At 36.7% G+C, this 18,487-nt stretch overlaps 3 protein-coding genes across 3 annotated transcripts; 2 read left to right on the forward strand and 1 right to left on the reverse strand.

The window, feature by feature from the left end:
* The first annotated feature begins 4,438 nt into the window (after window positions 1-4,438).
* On the forward strand, window positions 4,439-11,386 carry LOC8289750. Its single transcript, XM_048378599.1, has 10 exons — window positions 4,439-5,576; window positions 5,694-5,891; window positions 5,990-6,234; window positions 6,366-6,451; window positions 6,576-6,739; window positions 6,909-7,039; window positions 7,176-7,436; window positions 8,223-10,346; window positions 10,422-10,502; window positions 10,825-11,386. The coding sequence occupies exons 1-10, from the start codon at window positions 5,405-5,407 to the stop codon at window positions 10,909-10,911; spliced, it is 3,549 nt and encodes a 1,182-aa protein (XP_048234556.1). The 5' UTR covers window positions 4,439-5,404; the 3' UTR covers window positions 10,912-11,386.
* Window positions 11,387-12,654: 1,268 nt separating this feature from the next.
* Window positions 12,655-13,432, forward strand: LOC8289751. Its single transcript, XM_002532213.3, has 2 exons — window positions 12,655-13,133; window positions 13,225-13,432. Exons 1-2 carry the CDS (start codon window positions 12,655-12,657, stop codon window positions 13,430-13,432), a joined length of 687 nt encoding a protein of 228 aa, XP_002532259.3.
* A 1,053-nt stretch (window positions 13,433-14,485) lies between these two features.
* On the reverse strand, window positions 14,486-17,675 carry LOC8289753 (protein NRT1/ PTR FAMILY 2.7). The gene is given in 8 exon segments (XM_015727266.3): window positions 14,486-15,044; window positions 15,047-15,423; window positions 16,390-16,774; window positions 16,777-16,921; window positions 17,149-17,180; window positions 17,183-17,344; window positions 17,449-17,476; window positions 17,478-17,675. Coding segments are annotated over 8 exon segments (1,641 nt in total). The 5' UTR covers window positions 17,544-17,675; the 3' UTR covers window positions 14,486-14,598.
* Window positions 17,676-18,487: the final 812 nt, after the last annotated feature.

The raw sequence follows: 18,487 nt of genomic DNA on the forward strand, positions 1-18,487 counted from the left end.
ACATTCTGGTATCAGAGCCTCTCACAGGCCTGATAAAGCATAGCTACAGCTAGCTAAACAATAAGAAAGACAGAGTGTGATGGCAACAGAAAATACTTTTGTGTAGCCTTCAATTCCTAAGTTCGATGGTCACTATGATCATTGGGCAATGTTAATGGAGAATTTTCTACGTTCAAAAGAATATTGGGGTTTGGTGGAAACTGGAAATTTCAGCTGCATCTGCTGGAACAACACCAACTGAGGCGCAGCAGCGTCAAATTGAGGAACAAAAGCTTAAGGACTTGAAAGCGAAGAATTATCTTTTTCAAGCCTTGGATCGTTCCATTCTTGAGACGATTCTCAAGAAGGACACTGCCAATGACATATGGGACTCTGTAAAAAGGAAGTACCAAGGCTCAATGCGGGTTAAACGAGCTCAATTGCAGGCATTGAGGAAGGAATTTGAGACACTCCATATGAAGACTGGAGAGACTGTAAATGACTATTTCGCACATACACTTACGATTGTGAACAAGATGAAGGCTAATGGTGAAAACAAAAGTGATACAGAAGTAGTGGAAAAGATATTGCGATCTATGACTCTGAAATTCAACTACGTGGTTTGTTCAATTGAGGAGGCACAATATACTAGCAACTTGTCTATAGATGAACTGCAAAGCAGTTTGCTAGTGCATGAGCAAAGGATGATTAGCCCAGAAGAGGAACAAGCTTTGAAGGTGACTTATGAAGCATCTTCTAATCGAGGAAGAGGTCGTAGCAGCTATCGGGGACGAGGTCGAGGACGAGGAAGGGAAAACTTCGACAAATCCACTATTGAGTGCTTCAATTGCCACAAACTGGGGCACTTCAAGTGGGAATGTCAAAGCAAAAAAAGCAACCATACAGAGATTTCTGAAGAAATGCTGCTCATGGCTCGAGTTGGAGATGAACAACTCCAAAGTGATGATTGGTTTCTAGACTCTGGTTGCAGCAATCATATGTGCAATAGGAAAGAATATTTTGCAGACATCAATGAGCAATTTGCAGACAATGTGAAGCTAGGCAATAACGCAACCTTGGTGGTGAAGGGAAAAGGAAATGTGCGACTACAAATTAACAATCAAATACAGGTAATAACTGAAGTTTTTTATATGCCTGATTTGAAAAATAATTTGCTAAGTGTTGGGCAGCTCCAAGAGAAGGGCTTAGCTGTGCTTATTCAACATAACAGTTGCAAGGTTTATCATCCTGAAAGGGGTGTTATCATGAAATCTGCAATGTCCTCTAATCGCATGTTCAAAATTGTAGCAAAGTCTCTAGCATCTAGTACCACTTGCTTCAATACAATAACTGAAGATGTTGGTCAATTATGGCATTGCCGCTATGGTCATTTGAGTTTCAATGGACTCAACATCCTGCAGCAGAAACAGATGGTAGTGGGTCTGCCGTAGCTGATAAAACCATCAAGAGTGTGCAAGGAATGTCTGAATGTGAAGCAACAACGAGATCCATTCCCTAAGAAGAGTGCTTGGAGAGCTGAGTTGCCATTACAATTGATTCATTCTGATTTATGTGGTCCTATTCAACCAATTTCCAACAGCAATAAGAGGTACTTCATTTCTTTCATTGATGATTGTACTCGAAAGACATGGATTTATTTTCTACATGAGAAAACAGAAACATTTAAGTTCTTCAAAGAATTTAAAGCCAAGGCTGAACGTGAGGCGGGTCTGCAAATTAAGGGTCTTCGAACAGATCGTGGAGGCGAATTCACTTCATCAGAATTCTCAAATTTTTGTGCTGAAAATGGAATAACAAGGCAGCTTACTGCTCCGTATTTGCCTCAGCAAAATGGCGTCGTTGAGCGAAAGAATCGTACCATTATGAATATAGTTCAAAGCATGATGATCGCAAAAGGTATCCCAAAGAGTTTTTGGCCAGAAGCTATTAATTGGGCAGTCCATGTTCTCAATAGAAGTCCGACATTGGCAGTGCAGAACCAAACACCAGAGGAAGCTTGGAGTGGGAAAAAACCTTATGTTGGGTATTTTAAAGTCTTTGGATGTGTGCCTCATGTGCATGTAGGAAATAATTCTCGAACTAAATTGGATAAACGTAGTGTAACATGCATCTTATTGGGAGTTAGTGAAGAATCAAAGGCGTATCGACTTTATAATCCCATTGATAAAAAGATAATTATTAGTCGGGATGTTGTATTTGAAGAGGATGGATGCTGGAATTGGGGAGAAGATTTCACAAGGTCAATTCAATCCGCATTGGATTAGAATGACAATGATAGTAATGCTAAAATGGATAATGATCTGATGGAAGAAGTAGAAGAACAAGGCGATGAAGTAGAATCTCCACAACAAGATGAAGTGGCCCAACAACAACTTCAAAGAAGGCAACACACTCAACCTTCTTGGATGCAAGATTATGTAACAGGTGAAGGGTTGTCTGATGATGGTTTTGAGTCACATCATACTGTCAGTAGTGGAAATGATCTTGTCCACTATGAAGAAGCAGAAAAGAATCCAATTTGGAGAAAAGCCATGAAAGAAGAAATTTAAGCTATAGAAAGAAATGGAACGTGGTATTAACTGAGCTTCCAAGAGGTGCAAAGAAGATTGGGGTTAAATGGATCTTCAAAACTAAGTGTGATAAGAAAGGAGATGTCAGTAAGCATAAAGCACGATTGGTGGTTCGAGGATATACTCAAGAATATGGAGTAGATTACAAGGAAGTGTTCGCCCTTGTAGCACGCATGGAAACTATCCGATTGGTTATTGCTGTAGCTGCTAATCATGGTTGGTCCATCTACCAGTTGGATGTCAAATCTGCCTTTTTGCATGGGGAATTAACTGAAGATGTTTTTGTTAAACAACCACAATGATTCGAGAAACAGGGGGAAGAAAGAGAAGTCTACAAGCTGAATCGTGCTCTATATGGTTTAAAACAGGCCCCTCGGGCTTGGTATAGTCGTATTGAAAGCTATTTTCTGAGTCGTGGATTTGCAAAATGTGAGTATGAACCCACTTTATTTACTAAGGTGGAGAAGAACAATATTATGGTGGTAAGTTTGTATGTGGATGATTTGATTTATACAGGGAATAATGATGAGTTGATGATGGAGTTCAAGAAATCGATGCAGTCGGAATTTGCTATGACTGACATGGGAAAAATGAAATTCTTTCTCGGTCTTGAAGCAACACAGAAAGCTGATGGTATTTTTGTGTGTCAAAAGAAGTACGTGATAGATCTTCTAGAGAGATTTGGAATTAGAAATTCAAATTCTGCTCAAAATCCGATAGTTCCAGGAGGTAAATTAGGCAAGGATGAAGATGGAAAAGGAGTTGATAAAACACTCTACAAGCAGATGGTCGGCAGTTTAATGTATGCAACTGCCACAAGACCAGACATCGTGTATAGTGTGAGTCAAGTTAGTCGGTTTATGGAAAATCCAAAGGAGCTTCATTTTCAAGCAGTAAAGCGAATCATATGCTATCTCAAAAGAACTTACGAATTTGGATTGTTCTATCAAAGAATGGAGAAATTAAAGATCTGATTAGTTATACAGATTGTGACTATGCTAATGACGTTGAAGACAGGAAAAGCACATCAGGCTATGTTTTCATGATGAGTGAAGCTGCTGTCTCATGGAGTTCGAAGAAGCAACCAGTGGTGAGTCTATCAACAACGAAAGCAGAATTTATAGCATCAGCTGCAAGTTCTTGTCAAGCTGTGTGGCTTAGAAGAGTACTTGAGGCAGTGGGAAGAAATCAAATGAGCCCCACAGTTATCTACAGTGACAATAGTTCTACCATAAAGTTGTCAAAAAATCCAGTAATGCATGGAAGGAGTAAACATATTGATGTGCATTTTCATTTTCTAAGGGAACTTACAAAGAATGAAACAGTTGAGCTGCAACATTGTAGTTCACAAGAATAAGTAGCTGATGTCATGACAAAGCCACTCAAGCTGGAAGACTTTGTCCGAATGAGAAAGAAGTTAGGAGTTGTCGCAATTGTAAACTGAATATGTGTGATGATTCAGTTTAAGGGTGGGAATATTAGATATGTTTGAATAAGTCTCCAGCTGTTACTAGAATACTGGAAGTTGTTAGCTTTGAATAAGTCTCCTAGTTTTACTGGAGTTCTGTTCTCTTGTGTTTGTTGGGTAGTTGCTGGAAATCAGCAGAGTTATTTGGTTGAGTCGTTAATTTTTGTTTGTAAACTGGCTATATATATTTTCATACAACACATGAATAAGGGAAGGGTCATTCTTCCTTCATCAAATACTTTAGCAGCTATTTTCTTTTATAACACAAAAGTGATTGATTCATTAATCATTTTCACTTTCATCAACTTTTCTTAGCCGCTAAACATGATTAAAAAAAAACTAAGTAAAAAAATATAAGAAAAATTTAGGAAATAAATAAAGAATTACATCTTTGACAAAGATCTTCATTTCATGTGATAATTTTGCCACATTACAAGTTAATTTGATCTAAGAGATGAAATTGTCATTTTATTGGCCTATCACTCACATTAGTGAATTAGGTGGTAAAATGTTATTTGTTAATGAAAAACTGGGTATGATAATATAGTTTTTTATAATGAAGAAAATAGCACAGAAAAGAATAGTGGCATCTATAAAAGTAACCAAATAACAAAGACAAAAAGAAAGAAAAATTGAGATTAATTTATTGACACCTCAGCACATATAAACAGACATTTCTACAGTTTATGATATCAGTTAACTAAAAGCTTAATTTACATTTTATATGGCCAAAAAGAAAGAGCGGGACTAATTTATTGACACCTCAGCACATATAAACATACACTTTTACCATTTATGATCTTAGTTAACTAAAACCTTAATTTACAATTTATTTGGCCTTAAGGGACATAGCTCCTTGACCCAAACATTAAAAGCAAATATAAACTTTTTTCTAAAGCTAAACGAATCGAGAAAAAAAATTAAATTATGTAAATTAAAAATTTAATATTACTATTATAAAAATTTCAAACTAATATTTTTGCAGAATTTTTTATATTTTAAAACAGTAAAAAAACAAAAAAAAAACTGTAAAATTTAATAAAAAACAAAAAAAACACAGATATTACTGACTTTTTTTACAAAAGAATTATAAAAATGAAATTCCCAGTGAGGCAAATAATACAAGAAGTTGGGGTCGAGTTGGACTATGGGCCTTTAATGCCGTTTCCCGACAAGGAGGAAATGGGCTTTTATTTTTCTAATTCGTGAAAAAAAAGAGATAAAAGGAAATCCATTCGCACGTGAACGTTAGAGACTTCCCGCTTGTGAATACAAATTTAAAAAGAAAAAGAAAAAGAAAAACCTCTCTCGCCTCTGGCTCACTCTCATTACTACCACAAATCACAAATTAAACACAGAAACGAAAATGGAGACAGATCTGTCGCTAATTGAGATCTCTGGCGAAGACGATTCGCTTATCCAGCAATCCCCAAACGCCAACGTTTCTATCTCCAACAGTCCCCACTCTTACTTCTCTTGTTCTCCTCTTCTCCGAATCCCTAGATCTACTACTACCTCAATTCCTTCTCCAATCGCTGGTTAGCTCTTCCATTTTTATTTAAATTCTTTTCTCATTTGATTTTTTTAGAATTGTTCATGAAAAATAAATGTTAATAATATTATAGGCAGTTTTGTAATTGGTGCTAATCTCGCAGAGGAGGATACAAGCAAACCCAGCTGTTCAAATTGTGAAGATAGCAATAGTAATATGAATAAAGAGAATGTTAATCTCAACAAAGAAGAAGGCACTAAACTCAGCATTGAGCCACAACAAATGAAGAGAAAGAAAAAGGGTGGAGGTTACAATCTCCGTAAAAGCTTAGCTTGGGATAGAGCTTTCTTTACTGAAGAAGGTTTTTACTCTTTTTTTTTTGTCGATTCAATTAGTTTTTGAGATTTTATTATGATATTGTAAAGAGAAGAGTAAATCTTTATTTAATTTTTTGGCCAGGTGTTTTGGATCCATTAGAATTATCAATGCTTAGTGGGAATCTTGGTAAATCTAGTGGGGAGATGTTGTCAGTTATACATGAAGGCAGAGAGTCACTATCTGGTGATTCACCTAATATGCATACACCTAACAATAATTTATTCAAGGAGTCGCCCTCAAAAACTCCAAATCAAGGTAGAAAAGTTGCCGCCTTGTTGCCAAAGCTTGCTTCACCAGCTAGACATAAAATGGCCTCAGCTTCTGTGGTTAGTCTTTCTCAATTACTGTGTACACACTTTACTTATTGCTTTAGCTATATGTTCCTTTTTCACTTTCAAGAAAAAATAATTAAAGCGAATGGAATGTAAGTTGATGTTTTTGAATATATGCTCTTCAGGCCAAGAGAAAGGTTCTTGCAACCCATGATATTAATAGAAGTGCTTCTAAGCGTAGTGGCTGTCCACTTCCACCTGCTCCGTCGTCATATCCTTTTAGATACCTTTCATTGTAAAGTAGATGTGTGATGCTTATCATAAGTTTCTTGTGGCTAGTTTAGGTTTCTTATTATATATGTTCAGTGGAAAAGTTGACCTTAATTTCTTTGAACTCTGAAACGGCCTTCTAGTATAAACACCACAAAAGTGGTTAGCAAAGACTCGAGAGTTTCTAAACTATCGGCTCCGAAGTCTGATCCTCCAGTTGTTTCTACATCTTCTCGAGGTTCCATAACCAGTGGGGGCCGCCAAAACCACAATGTTATTTCTCAGCCAGGTGACCTTTGCGTATTTCATTGCAAATTATTTGGAGTTTTATATTCTTAATATAACTTCAGGATATAATTCTTCATTTGCACCATAGATAGATTTAGCTTATCTAACATATGATGCTAGATTAGGTATTTGCTGTTTCATGAGATGATCATACATTAAATGTGTTACAGGTAATGCTCAGAGAAATGTTGGATTAAAGGGAAATTCAAACAATACAAAAACGACCAGAAATGATGCAAAATCTAGTTCTGTTGGGAAATTGATTACAAGATCCACTACTCTGCAAGCAAAAAGAAATGTGGTGAGTCTAGTTTTGCTGGGAAATTCTACAGCCACTGTTTATTAACCTATCAGAAATTTTAAGAACTCTACCAGGCTGATAAAATGTTATAGTAATTGAACTACTTATGACCTAATGCATTGTGTTTCATTAATAGGCAAAGGTCAGCTCAGTTCCAGAAATACATTCATCTTCCAATGTACAAAGCCAAACAAAAGTTAGCTTAGAAGCGGTGCCAGATTCAGTAGTTCCAGTGACTCGTCCAGCATATGGCCCTGATAGCAACACCAGAAAAATTGCAGTTTCTTTCTCTCAAAATGCTTGTTATAATGGTGCAAATATGCAGCCTACACAACCTCAAACAGCAAAACCTTCAGGCTTGCGAATGCCATCACCGTCACTGAGATTCTTTGGTCAGGTATGCTAACTGAATGAGGCATTCAAAAGAAATACTCTTAGTGCTTCATATAGTTGTCAAAGGCGCGCCTGAGGTGAGAGGCGCAAGCCTTAGCGCCTCAAGCCAAGAAAGGCAGGCGACTTCACTAAGGCGCGCACCTTTGTGCGCCTCAGACCTAAGTTGAGGCACAGGTGAGGTGCGCCTTTGTAATATGTTGACTTTTATTTGTTTTTTTTTTCTTTTAAGACATACAATGATCTCAGCCCTTTATCATAGACCTAATATTGAATATGTACGCTTACCCACACCTAATTGTCTCCAAAAAAATTTTAAAAACATGGAAGAAAGAAGATTAGGGCAAAAAGACATTGATCAAGAAAAAGAAGAGAAGAATTGCCTAGAAGTGTAGGAGTAGGACCAAGACCATAATTATAGACTTATAATAAATTAGTAATGGATGATGCTTTAGGATTTCTACTGTTCTAGGACTTCTAGTTATTTATAAGACTATGTTTTACTTTTATCATCTCTTTTGAACATGCCTTTTTGTTAGTTGTTAAATGCCTCTTGAACTGTTTTTTATTTTATATATGGGTTGTGTTATCAGTCCTAGTTTTATTTTATTTTATCTTTTGCACATCACTTCTGTCAGGCGCGCGCCTCGCCTTGTGCCTTGCGCCTCAGGCACCAAAAGCCCTTATCGCCTTGGTGCGCCTTTCGCCTTTAACAACTATGGTGCTTCATTACTTTTATATTAGATGTCCTTTTTCACCTCTTACTTTCTCATTTGTGGAAATTGCTGCGCAGTCAAAACTTTCTGATTCACATAGCTTGTTAGAGAGAAGCACTCAAGCCTGCAATCTTGCCAACTCTAATATTCCTAATTTTAGCAAAGCTGGTGCCTTAAATCCTGTTCAGCAAAGGCCCCCACGACCATCGGGGAATATACCTGTATACTCGAGTACAGTACACTCTGTGGCATCTACTGCTGCTGCCTCTAGTGGAAAGATCAAATCCAACTTGGGATTGAATAATAGGCAGAAGGTGGCATTGCAGCTGCAATATAACCCCAAAAGTTATGATACAGTAAATCATAAGCAGCAGCTGCACAACATTTGTGATGATGTTCATCAACAATCTGTAGATCACACTGAACCATGTAAAATTGAGATGTCATGCATTGAGAAAGTAGGACTGCAGAGTTATGATATTAAGTTTTCCTTACGAAGTGGTCCATCTGAACAACTGGAAGCAGGTGGTGACAGAAGTGCTGTTAACGTTTGCCCCAAAAGTAGAAACTTTACTGGTGCTGGTTTAGACCTTTCTCATTTTACATCCCCTGTTAACCTCCCAGTGGAAGTTGAAGGTCTGTCTGAGATAAATAATATAGATTTCGACCAACATGTTGAAGACAGGCAATACAAACCCTCTATGAATAATCTCAACGCCTATTCAGGTCATTTAGGTGGTATGCATGAACCCGAGAGTCAGAAAGTGCAACAAGCTGAGCCGATGGAGCCTGACACCTGTATATTTGATCCAATTTCTATTGTGGAGAGCCAGAGGCTCAATGGTACTTTGTTAGAGGAGAGCAGACCCTCTGAAGAGCTTAACAAATACAGTAGTTCAAGCACTGCAGATGTTCTTCTGGAAGTCAAAGAAGGTGGAGCTACTTCTTATTGCTCATCTCACTGTCCAAATGTGGAGCCCACAAAAGATGGCACTACTGTAATTGATTACTTGAATAAGGAATTACATGCAGGAGATGCACAAGTGTTGTCTGTAGAGGGTAATCTGTTGGTTGGAAGTGGCAAGAGTGCAATGAACACTTCAACATTGGAAAATTCAGACCTGATGCTTATTGGCGATCCAAGTGAAAAATCAGCAGAACAAGCTGAACTTCCAAATCCCTGTTTTGTAACAGAACAAGTTTTTCAGGATAATCGTGGACCACTTTCTAATGGCTGTTTAGTGCGTGGAAAATGTTCTGAAGATTCCCAGGAGCAAAATGTCCTTCAGAATCTGAAGCCTGTTGAATTAAGAACCAATGATTGTGGAGATGAATTAGGAAGCCCTGATGTTCTTTCTTCTATTCCTGCTGTTACTCAAGAGTGTGGTTTTGATGAAACTGGAAAGGTAGAGTACCTACATGAGGAAAATGCTCTAGTAGCTTTTGCAGACCGTGAGCAAGCGGCTGAGAAATTCAGCCATGATGTTAAGCTCTGTGGTGAAGCTAACACTTTAGCATTGGAAAGGATGAACAAAAGTGATATGATTGGAGCGGCCATCACTGACAATGTTGAGGTGAATAATATTTATCCAAACAGAGGAGATTTGTGTGGGAGCAAACTTGAAAATCCCCATTTCACGAACCAAATTAGCCCCATCATGCAAGTTAAGGTTGCTTCTACCATGGCCAATGAGAGTGAGAGCGAAGGTGCAATAGATAAACAATTTGAGAAGAATTTAATTCCCTTCTCTGATTCACAGCCAGAGAATGATGCTTGTTATAGTTACAGGGGAACTGACATACTGCATAGTAATTGCTCCACTGGCATACATGATGTGAAAGAAGAGACTGCAGAGCACGATAAGCTGAGAAATGTTTGTTCTCATGAAGCTGAACAGGTGAATCAGCATCAGGTGTTTGATGACCTCGTAAGTGACAAAAGCATATCCTTCCAAGATGTCAGTGCAATTGGTGGAAGTAGATCTGAAATTCCTCAGAGTCCAGAGATGTGTGAAAGCACGGAAAATGAACTTGCTGGATTTGCTAACTCAAAAGAAACACTTATGGAAGATGCACTAGAGCAATCCTTAGATGAGAGTTCATTGGCTGATAAGAAGCAAGATGCCCTTGCTATGAAGCCTCCATCAAATGCTGTTCCTTTTTCAGATGAATGGTTAGCTGCTTTTGAAGCTGCTGGAGAGGTATTTCAACTTTTATGCTAGTAGACTAATTTTAGAAGAAAAAGATACAGTGGTCTAATGCAAAGTTTTCTGCAGGAAATTTTAGCCAGAAAAGGTGGTGCTGTACAAAATTCACCTCCAGACAAGTCTCTACCTGAACCTAGTCCTTGGTCCCCGGTAAGGTCCTATATCCGAGACAGTCACTTTTTATAAGCTAGTGCATGCTATTTTGGCTTATGCAGTTTTGTTTCCAATATAGAAGTATATGCATTTTTACTCCTCAGTTTCTCAGTTCGAAAGTAGATTGTCCTACTCATGTAAGTCTGCACTTAGCATAATATAGGGTTATCTTTGGTAAGGAATAGAATGGCAAAGGGCTTGTCCACCAGTTCTTTCCTATGCTTAGCAAATAAGGAAAACTTCTTCCCTACAAATGTTATGAAGAATGACAGATTCCTTGGCCCATGTTTCACCTGACCAAGATTTATGTGGTTTTCAGGTAAGGCGGAAAAACAACCAGGGAATAGGACCATATGACTGCACAAAATTTACTAACACCACCAACCCATCTTCCACTTCCAGTTGAGGAGACAGGTTTTCAGCAAACAGTCAAGGGATCTTACCATTGGAATGTACAATGTATACTGACACGAATAGCCCTGATCTCTCGCAATCGAGAAAATATTTCAGCTAATCATTCTTTTCACTACTAATGCTACGGACCCATTGACCAGACAGATAATAAGATTCAATCAAAATGCTCTTTTCTTGTCACTGTTATATCTTAGACAAACACCACCAAATTTCTTCTGTTCTTTCTTACTTATTCCGGTTATCCAGTATGGTAAACTAAGTGTACATCTACAACGGATGCAATTTTTTTTTGACCTCCAGATGATGATGTATACTTGAGAAGTGCTTGTCGAGATTCTAGAGAAACTATTACCATTTTGCAAATAGTAGTTGTAGTTTGGCTCTAGTTGTAAATGTAGTTGATGCAAACAGTATCAAATGGTTATCATGGACATATTGGATGGTGGTATGAATGTTATAGTGCGCTATGCTACTGGCCTACTGCTGAAAATATGTGTGTGGTATAGTAAGTGAAACAGTGATGGTGCTGGACCAGCGATATTGATGTTAGGATTCTTGTTGCAGCAAAATCAAATTTCAGGCTTCATCTCAGAAAGTCTGGATGGCCCAAGTCCTGATTCCTGAACCTTGCAGGTTAGAAGAAGCTTGTGGATGTAAGAATTGTAGATTCCACTGGATGTTGATCATTAGGATTATCATTTGCATGGGTTTGTTTCCACCACTCATAATGATTTAAAAAAAGGGCGTCTTATAATTATTCTGGCTATTTTAGCGCAGTACTCTTAATGGGAAATAATATGCCTACTGTACACCAAACCCAATCAAATTAGGCATTAGCGACTTTTAAGTAGCATAATTAAAATATATGAAATTTTCAGAAGACAACTTAAAATTTAGAAATGTTAATTATGAACACACTTAAATGTAAACGATGCGAGTAAATCTCAAATCAATTGGAAGGCGATTGAAAAATATAAATGTTATGTATTATTATTTAAGTGATATTCTCTTTTGGGGAACTGTATGCAGAAAGTAATATATATTTTAATCATTTAGGGATTTCAAAAGTTTTCCTATTCTACCTAAACTCAAACAATTTAAGAGATTCTGGAGTCTAATTTAATTTGGAATGCTATAATTTTCCCTATCTAGTTTCATTAGGGTTTAAAAGAATTCCGTAACATATGTTAGACTCAACCTAATTAATTCTCCAAAACAAGGGGGAAAACTGCAATTATTTAGTCAGCCCTTTGGATCACTCGGTTCACATATATTCCCTTTAATTTCACATTCTTCAATCTCCATTCTTAAATCTTGTTCTCTTTCGCGCCTTTTCAATCAAAGCTACAAAAATCTTGCATGCAATTTTGTATCCTAATCTCCAAGAAACCTAATTCTCAAACCCTGAACCCTTCTAAAACCCTCAAACTCTTCAATGGTTTCTTCTGTTAGCTTAGAGCTACTTACTTCTTTTCACAATATTGATCGTCAAGTTTATGCTATATTGGTGATTGATCTAGGGTTGGATCCTAACTTGTCGAAGAAAATTGTCGCCTTTTGGTATTGGCTTGAAAAAAAAGGTTATAAAGACTTTATCAACAAGGTGTTACTTTTGTCTAGAGCAGAGCTTAATTGTTTAGCCATGGAGGCAGTAACTTGCTTAGATTGTTTATACCTAGGTTGCTATATTACTACAAGTTCTTTCCATATTGACGCATATATTACATTACCAGTGATGTGTATACTTGTTACCCAAGATTTCTCTCTTGGAGAACTGTACGCAGATAGAACAAATGGTATAATAACAATGGAAAGATTCGTGAAGGATGTCTGTGATAGAATATTTTTTGATATAGAACCAAGAAATCTGGTTAATGGTTTTCATATTACACCTGCATTGGCTGATTGGTTTCAAATTCCACCTGGGTTTCAAATTCAACCTGTAATGGCCAATGGTTTTCAAGTTCAATCTATGGAGGCTAATGGGGTTGATCAAGTTCAACCTATAGTGTGGCATGCAAAAGAGGCTCAAGTAGATTACTTTCCCCACAGGGATCATGAGAATGAGTACCATTCAAAGATGGTTGCCGGAGAAGAAAATAATGCTACTCTTGATTTATCTGATGTTTCTAATATTACTGACAGAACCTTGTTTATTACCTTCTCCAAGGGCCATCCTATCTCAAAAGAAGAACTTAGAGACCTAATAGAGAGGTATACCTCAATCCTGAGACTTTTCTTTGTTGAACATGTGGGAAGAATGTTTAATTGCTCTCCTGCTGTTTGATTTTTGTTATTGATACAGGACATTTGGGACTTGTGTAGAAGCTGTCCATATGAGAGTTGATCCAGAGCCCCTATTTGCTCGTGTTGTTGTTAACTCTGTCTCAGTAATGGCAGAAATCCTAGGGGACAAGGACATAGTGAAACTCAGCACTAATGGGAAAGACGTTAGGGTTAGACGTTTTATCCCAAATACAAACCAGGTTAGTAGCAGCAATGCATTAATGTAGTTGGAGTTGGAGTTGGAGTTGGATATGGTTCTACACAGAATACTTTTTGTTTTGAAAAGATCACAAAGTGAAAAGTCGAGATTTAGTTTTTGCTTCATTGATGAAATAGTGACTTAGAGAACAATCTATTTTTTACGTGGATATAAACAGAATGTTCACTGTTCCTAAACATTTGACAGGAGAAAAGAAAAGAAAAAAAGTGAAACAAAAAGATGCACAAGTATAACAAAAGTTGAATGAAAATGTAAATTTGTGAAAGCTCCACAACTAAGTTATATTCTGTATTGATTCAATGTATTATTATAAAGGTGATATACAGTAGCTATTGATGAAAAAAAAAATTAGTCTTCTGGTCGAAGACGAATAATGGCAAATCTCTTGAGATCCCCAGAGTCCCTGTCTCATTAATCACTAGCAAATCTTGATTCCAAGTTCCGTATGTTCAGATACAATGAATTTATAGTGCATAGTGTTAACCTTCCATTGTCAATGGAAGAAAAATTTTCCTTTCCCGAATGTCTGCACTGATAATCCGAGCTAAGCTTGTAAAAAGGCTTCCTTGCAGCTTCACCTGCAGCAGTATTAAGGCTGTTACCATTAAAGTAAAGAGATAACAGAAAAACAGCTTAAAAAGGAGTCAGCAATGGTGGCTGCAATGAGCGTATGCTCTTGATTACGTGAAATTCTCATTCAAAAGAAATATGTTCATCTTAGAGCCAAATGGTATAAGATAAAATTTGAGATTTCTACAACCTTAGAGCCAGAGAATATGTTTGGTTTCAGTCTCCAACGTGTCAGGATTACTAAGGTTAAGAATGCATATGCTGTTTGTAGTGCTTTCTGTTCGGAATTTGTGAGGCTAATCTCTGGATTGCTTATTGGAAAATAATCTTGCCTCATCTCAACATAAGGAGGTTAAAGCTTCTTTTCATGGTTTAGTGATGGTAACATTTCTTGGGCATCCATCTGATTATAGTATTTAATTCTTTAGAAAGGTCTTCGCCACTCCTATTTCATTACACTGACAAGTACCTTGAGTGTTTTATATTTGTGTAATAAAAAACTAACCAGAAAATTCATATTTGATTAGTGCAGAAAAACGAAAAGTATAATATTTATATCACTGGTATAACTACATCCATTTTCTTGATTTCTCCTGCATCAATTTATTCACTATTAGAAACTGATGAACTTTCCTTAGCAGCCTTTTCAACATTCTGATGAAGGTACAACTTGGCACAAACCAGATAATAAATAAAGTTGAGAACCCCTAACCCCACCATCACCCAATACGCATTATCAATCCTTCCATCATCTATATTATCCGGTAACCAATCTGTAACACTTCGAACAAGAGGAATCAAAGCTGTGCTTAAATAGAAAGATACCCCAACAATAAAAGCAATTATAGCAGTTCTTGTCCTACGGAGTGAGACTGGAAATTCTTTGTAATAAAATGCTTCTCCCATTCCAACCAAAACTAGTTGCGGAAGTAGCCACAACGCTAACATAGTCCTAGTAGAACCGTCCCGGTTATCCTGATGCTGATGAGCATGAGCTATTCTTAGCCTCCTCGACTCTATCACAGCTGAAACAACCATGCTTAGCACATAAGCATATGGCCTACTCCTATTATTTGAAATGGGGTTGGAGATTTTTGTCGTAGCATCTGCCAGAAGGGACAGAAAATCCGATCAGTCAAAGGGACGCTAATAGAATTATTGATTAGTACTAGTACTGAAATAGAGCCAGCTGGGATTTGGAAATGTTGTCCAAGGTGAAGGTCCATGGCTAGAGCTTGGAGTACAGTCAAGCTTGCTTGGACTGCTATTGGAGTGGCAACAAATATATTTGATGACCATATTGGGAAAGTTCTGATTAGTGTCTTGAAATCTTCTACTTGCTGTACTGAGCAGATTCTCCAGGGTTTTGCAATGGACCCATCTGGCTTGATGTCACCTTCAGTTTGCATTGCTGCTCGGTTGAAGAACCTGCTTTATTAGAATTGTATTAGATGATAATCGAGTGATAATGTGAGTTACTGTTAAGAATCATGTCCGGGTACAACTTGTCTTTAAGTCGGTTATCTGCATTAGTAGAGCTGATAATTGACATAATCCAAGAATACAAAACACAATTATTAAGAAAGTCTTGCTTTTTAATTTTCTCAATTAGCTTTTCATTGTTTCGACTGTTTTTGTACAGCTGTGAATAAGCTATACCAAACTTTCTTCCTATCTAATCTATACACTGTAAGAGAAGTGCTCTTTCGAGAAAGCAGTTTCACTGGGATAAGAATATGACCTAAACACCAACCCATTCTCATCAAGATCTTTTCTACTATCATCAAGATTTTGCGCCAGTATTTGGTCATCAGTTTTGACAACCGCAGCACAAGACCTCGGACATTAATTGTTATTTAATATAAGGAAAGGTGGATTAAAAAGAGTGTACAGTATACGCATTTGTAGTTAATCATGGCAAAAAGATTTGAGCCAAGTCACGTAATACAGATATGGCCAAATATGTATGACGAAACTCTGATGACAAATTCCAATAAGGCAATAACAAAAAGTGCCACCATGAATATCATTCCACCTAACAGGATTTGGCCAAATCCTAATACATTAACTTTAAAACTTGGAACCCTGTTCTTGATTGGAGAGTCTTGATTAAAGTACTCCTTTATTATTGGGTTATCAGTGTCAAATGTTGCTTCCGATGGCATTGAAGACTAATGTTTTTTCCCCACAAAATCAAGTGGGTGTAATAGTCCGAAGGACTAAAGAGTCTTTACTAGTTTATCCATCTATTGATATTATAATGAAGTGGTACATGTCAGATTTAACTTCTTATATCACTGTTGTGTTTGACATAAAAGAACTGTATCTGTCAAAAAAAAAAAAAAAAAAACGTAAAAGAACTGTAAAACTTGAAAATGAATTCCAGGTTCATACTTGAAGCTCTTCGTCAGTACTGAAGCAGCTACCCCCTTTCCCTTTGCATCTTTCTCATAGTAATATTCCTCCCTCCTAGTTGATAATAGGACCTTCCTCTTGTTAATAGTAGCAACAACTACACGAGCTAAGCCTGTGAATGGGCTTCCTTCTGGCTTATCATGCCGATATAATCGATTCCCATGCAGAGAAATGACTAGACAAATGAAATTTGCAGCAAGGCATAGGCCAAATCCGAGTGCCCAACTAACATCTTCTATGAAGACGATGGCTGTAGCACCAATAACAGAAGAAGAATACAGAGTGAAGAAAAACCAGTTGAAGAAAGTATTCTGATGCTCAGGTTTATTGAATTGGTTTGTTCCCATTGTTGTATATCGAGATCTCCAAAGCCGACAGATGCCATAAGCAAGGATCAATATAGTACTGCATATTGGAATCTTGACGGGGTCTGGCATAGAGTTGATCCTATTTCACAAGGTGTAGGCCTCAAAGAGTGAAATAGTGCAGTTAAGACCAAAAGCAGCAGCCCCTGCACGTTCAAGTTAAGGATAATTAGACTCTTAGAAAAATATTTAGGCCTGCAAGATTGAAATCCGGCCTTACTACCTATCTTAGCAGAAAGGCATGCACTGAACCACTGAACTACTAATTCACAGATAAAGAATAGGCATTTACCTAACATATATTCCTCTGTTACTATGTATATACTTGTGTAGAGGTTAGAACTAATAAAAAGAAGTGTTAAAACTTTATTACCATAAAAGAGATACAGGAAGATATAGTGACAAGTCGGCAACTATAGCTCCAACAAGAGGAAATATATTGTTGCCACCGATGACCACATTGGAAAGCTGAGCAGCATTAATTCTCTCGAAATTGAATTCTTCAATAAGATAAACAATAATGTTGGACAGATATCCTACAAAAGGAAGTGTCAAGCCCACCATGGTCCCTGCATATATAAAGGGAAAGAAAAGAACCCCGTGTTTTAGTGCAGAAGATAGAGCATCACTACCCAAGAGAGACAAATTATTAAGAAACAGTGGAGATATATACCTGTAACAAAAGGGAAGGTGATCCAGTTTGCCTCTTTGTTCGGCACTAGAGCTTGACACATTTGCTTCTGGGTCAGTAGAGAATGATCCATCCATAATTTCAAAACTTTGGTGTGTAATGTTTCCGAGGAAGGAGGTCTTAATGGTTCATTTGCTCGTCCAAATGCTTAGTTACCAATAAGGACTAGCTTCCATCTACTTCAGTAAGACAAGTCAAGCAGTAAAGGTTATCTGCCATCTCGTAAACAAATCAAGAAAATCCATAAAAAAAATATTTATATATTTGTCTTGCATTATCAGACTATCAATAAATGAATAATGTGGCTTAGTGTTTAAAGTGAAAAAATTTCATACGGAAACTCGAGACTTCTCCAATTGTAGCAAGTAAGCTTTTTTAACTATTAGCATTTTATAAGTTTAGAGCTAATATAAAGTATTTACATATTCTATATATGTCTATTTATATAAATCAAATTAATATGTTATTAATATTAGATAATTAAAGTATGTGAATTATCTAATTTGAAGTACAAAATATTTAGGTTATATATGCATATTCACTATGATATATACATATAGGGCATGACAATTAATTAAGTGTCACATGACACTAGTGTCATGAATATTCTAAGTCATTAAATTTGTTAAATTTAATCGCAACATTTACATACAATACAAGTGAGAATTTCAATAACACTAGTATTTTATTTCATCCATTGTATAAATTTTTAAGAAAATATTATTCTATATTTTATTAGAGATAAAAAAATTATCTTTTAACTTAATTATGGTCTCAATTTCGAATTTTATTATGTAATTATATTAAAACTTTTAAAGAAATATTTTACCACCCACACAAATCTTGTCCGACACGCTCTAAATTAAATTTAAATATGTACATAAGAAAAAAAAAAGAAGATGGAATTTTTATGACACTAGTGTAATGTCATATTACACCAAATAATGAACCATGAAGCATATATGTATTCTCTAATTTTAAAGTTATCCTGTGTTCCAAGGAAAAGTTGTAAAGCATCTGT

This window comes from Ricinus communis, chromosome 8, assembly GCF_019578655.1.
Source record: "Ricinus communis isolate WT05 ecotype wild-type chromosome 8, ASM1957865v1, whole genome shotgun sequence".
NCBI classification, from domain to species: Eukaryota; Viridiplantae; Streptophyta; class Magnoliopsida; order Malpighiales; family Euphorbiaceae; genus Ricinus; species Ricinus communis.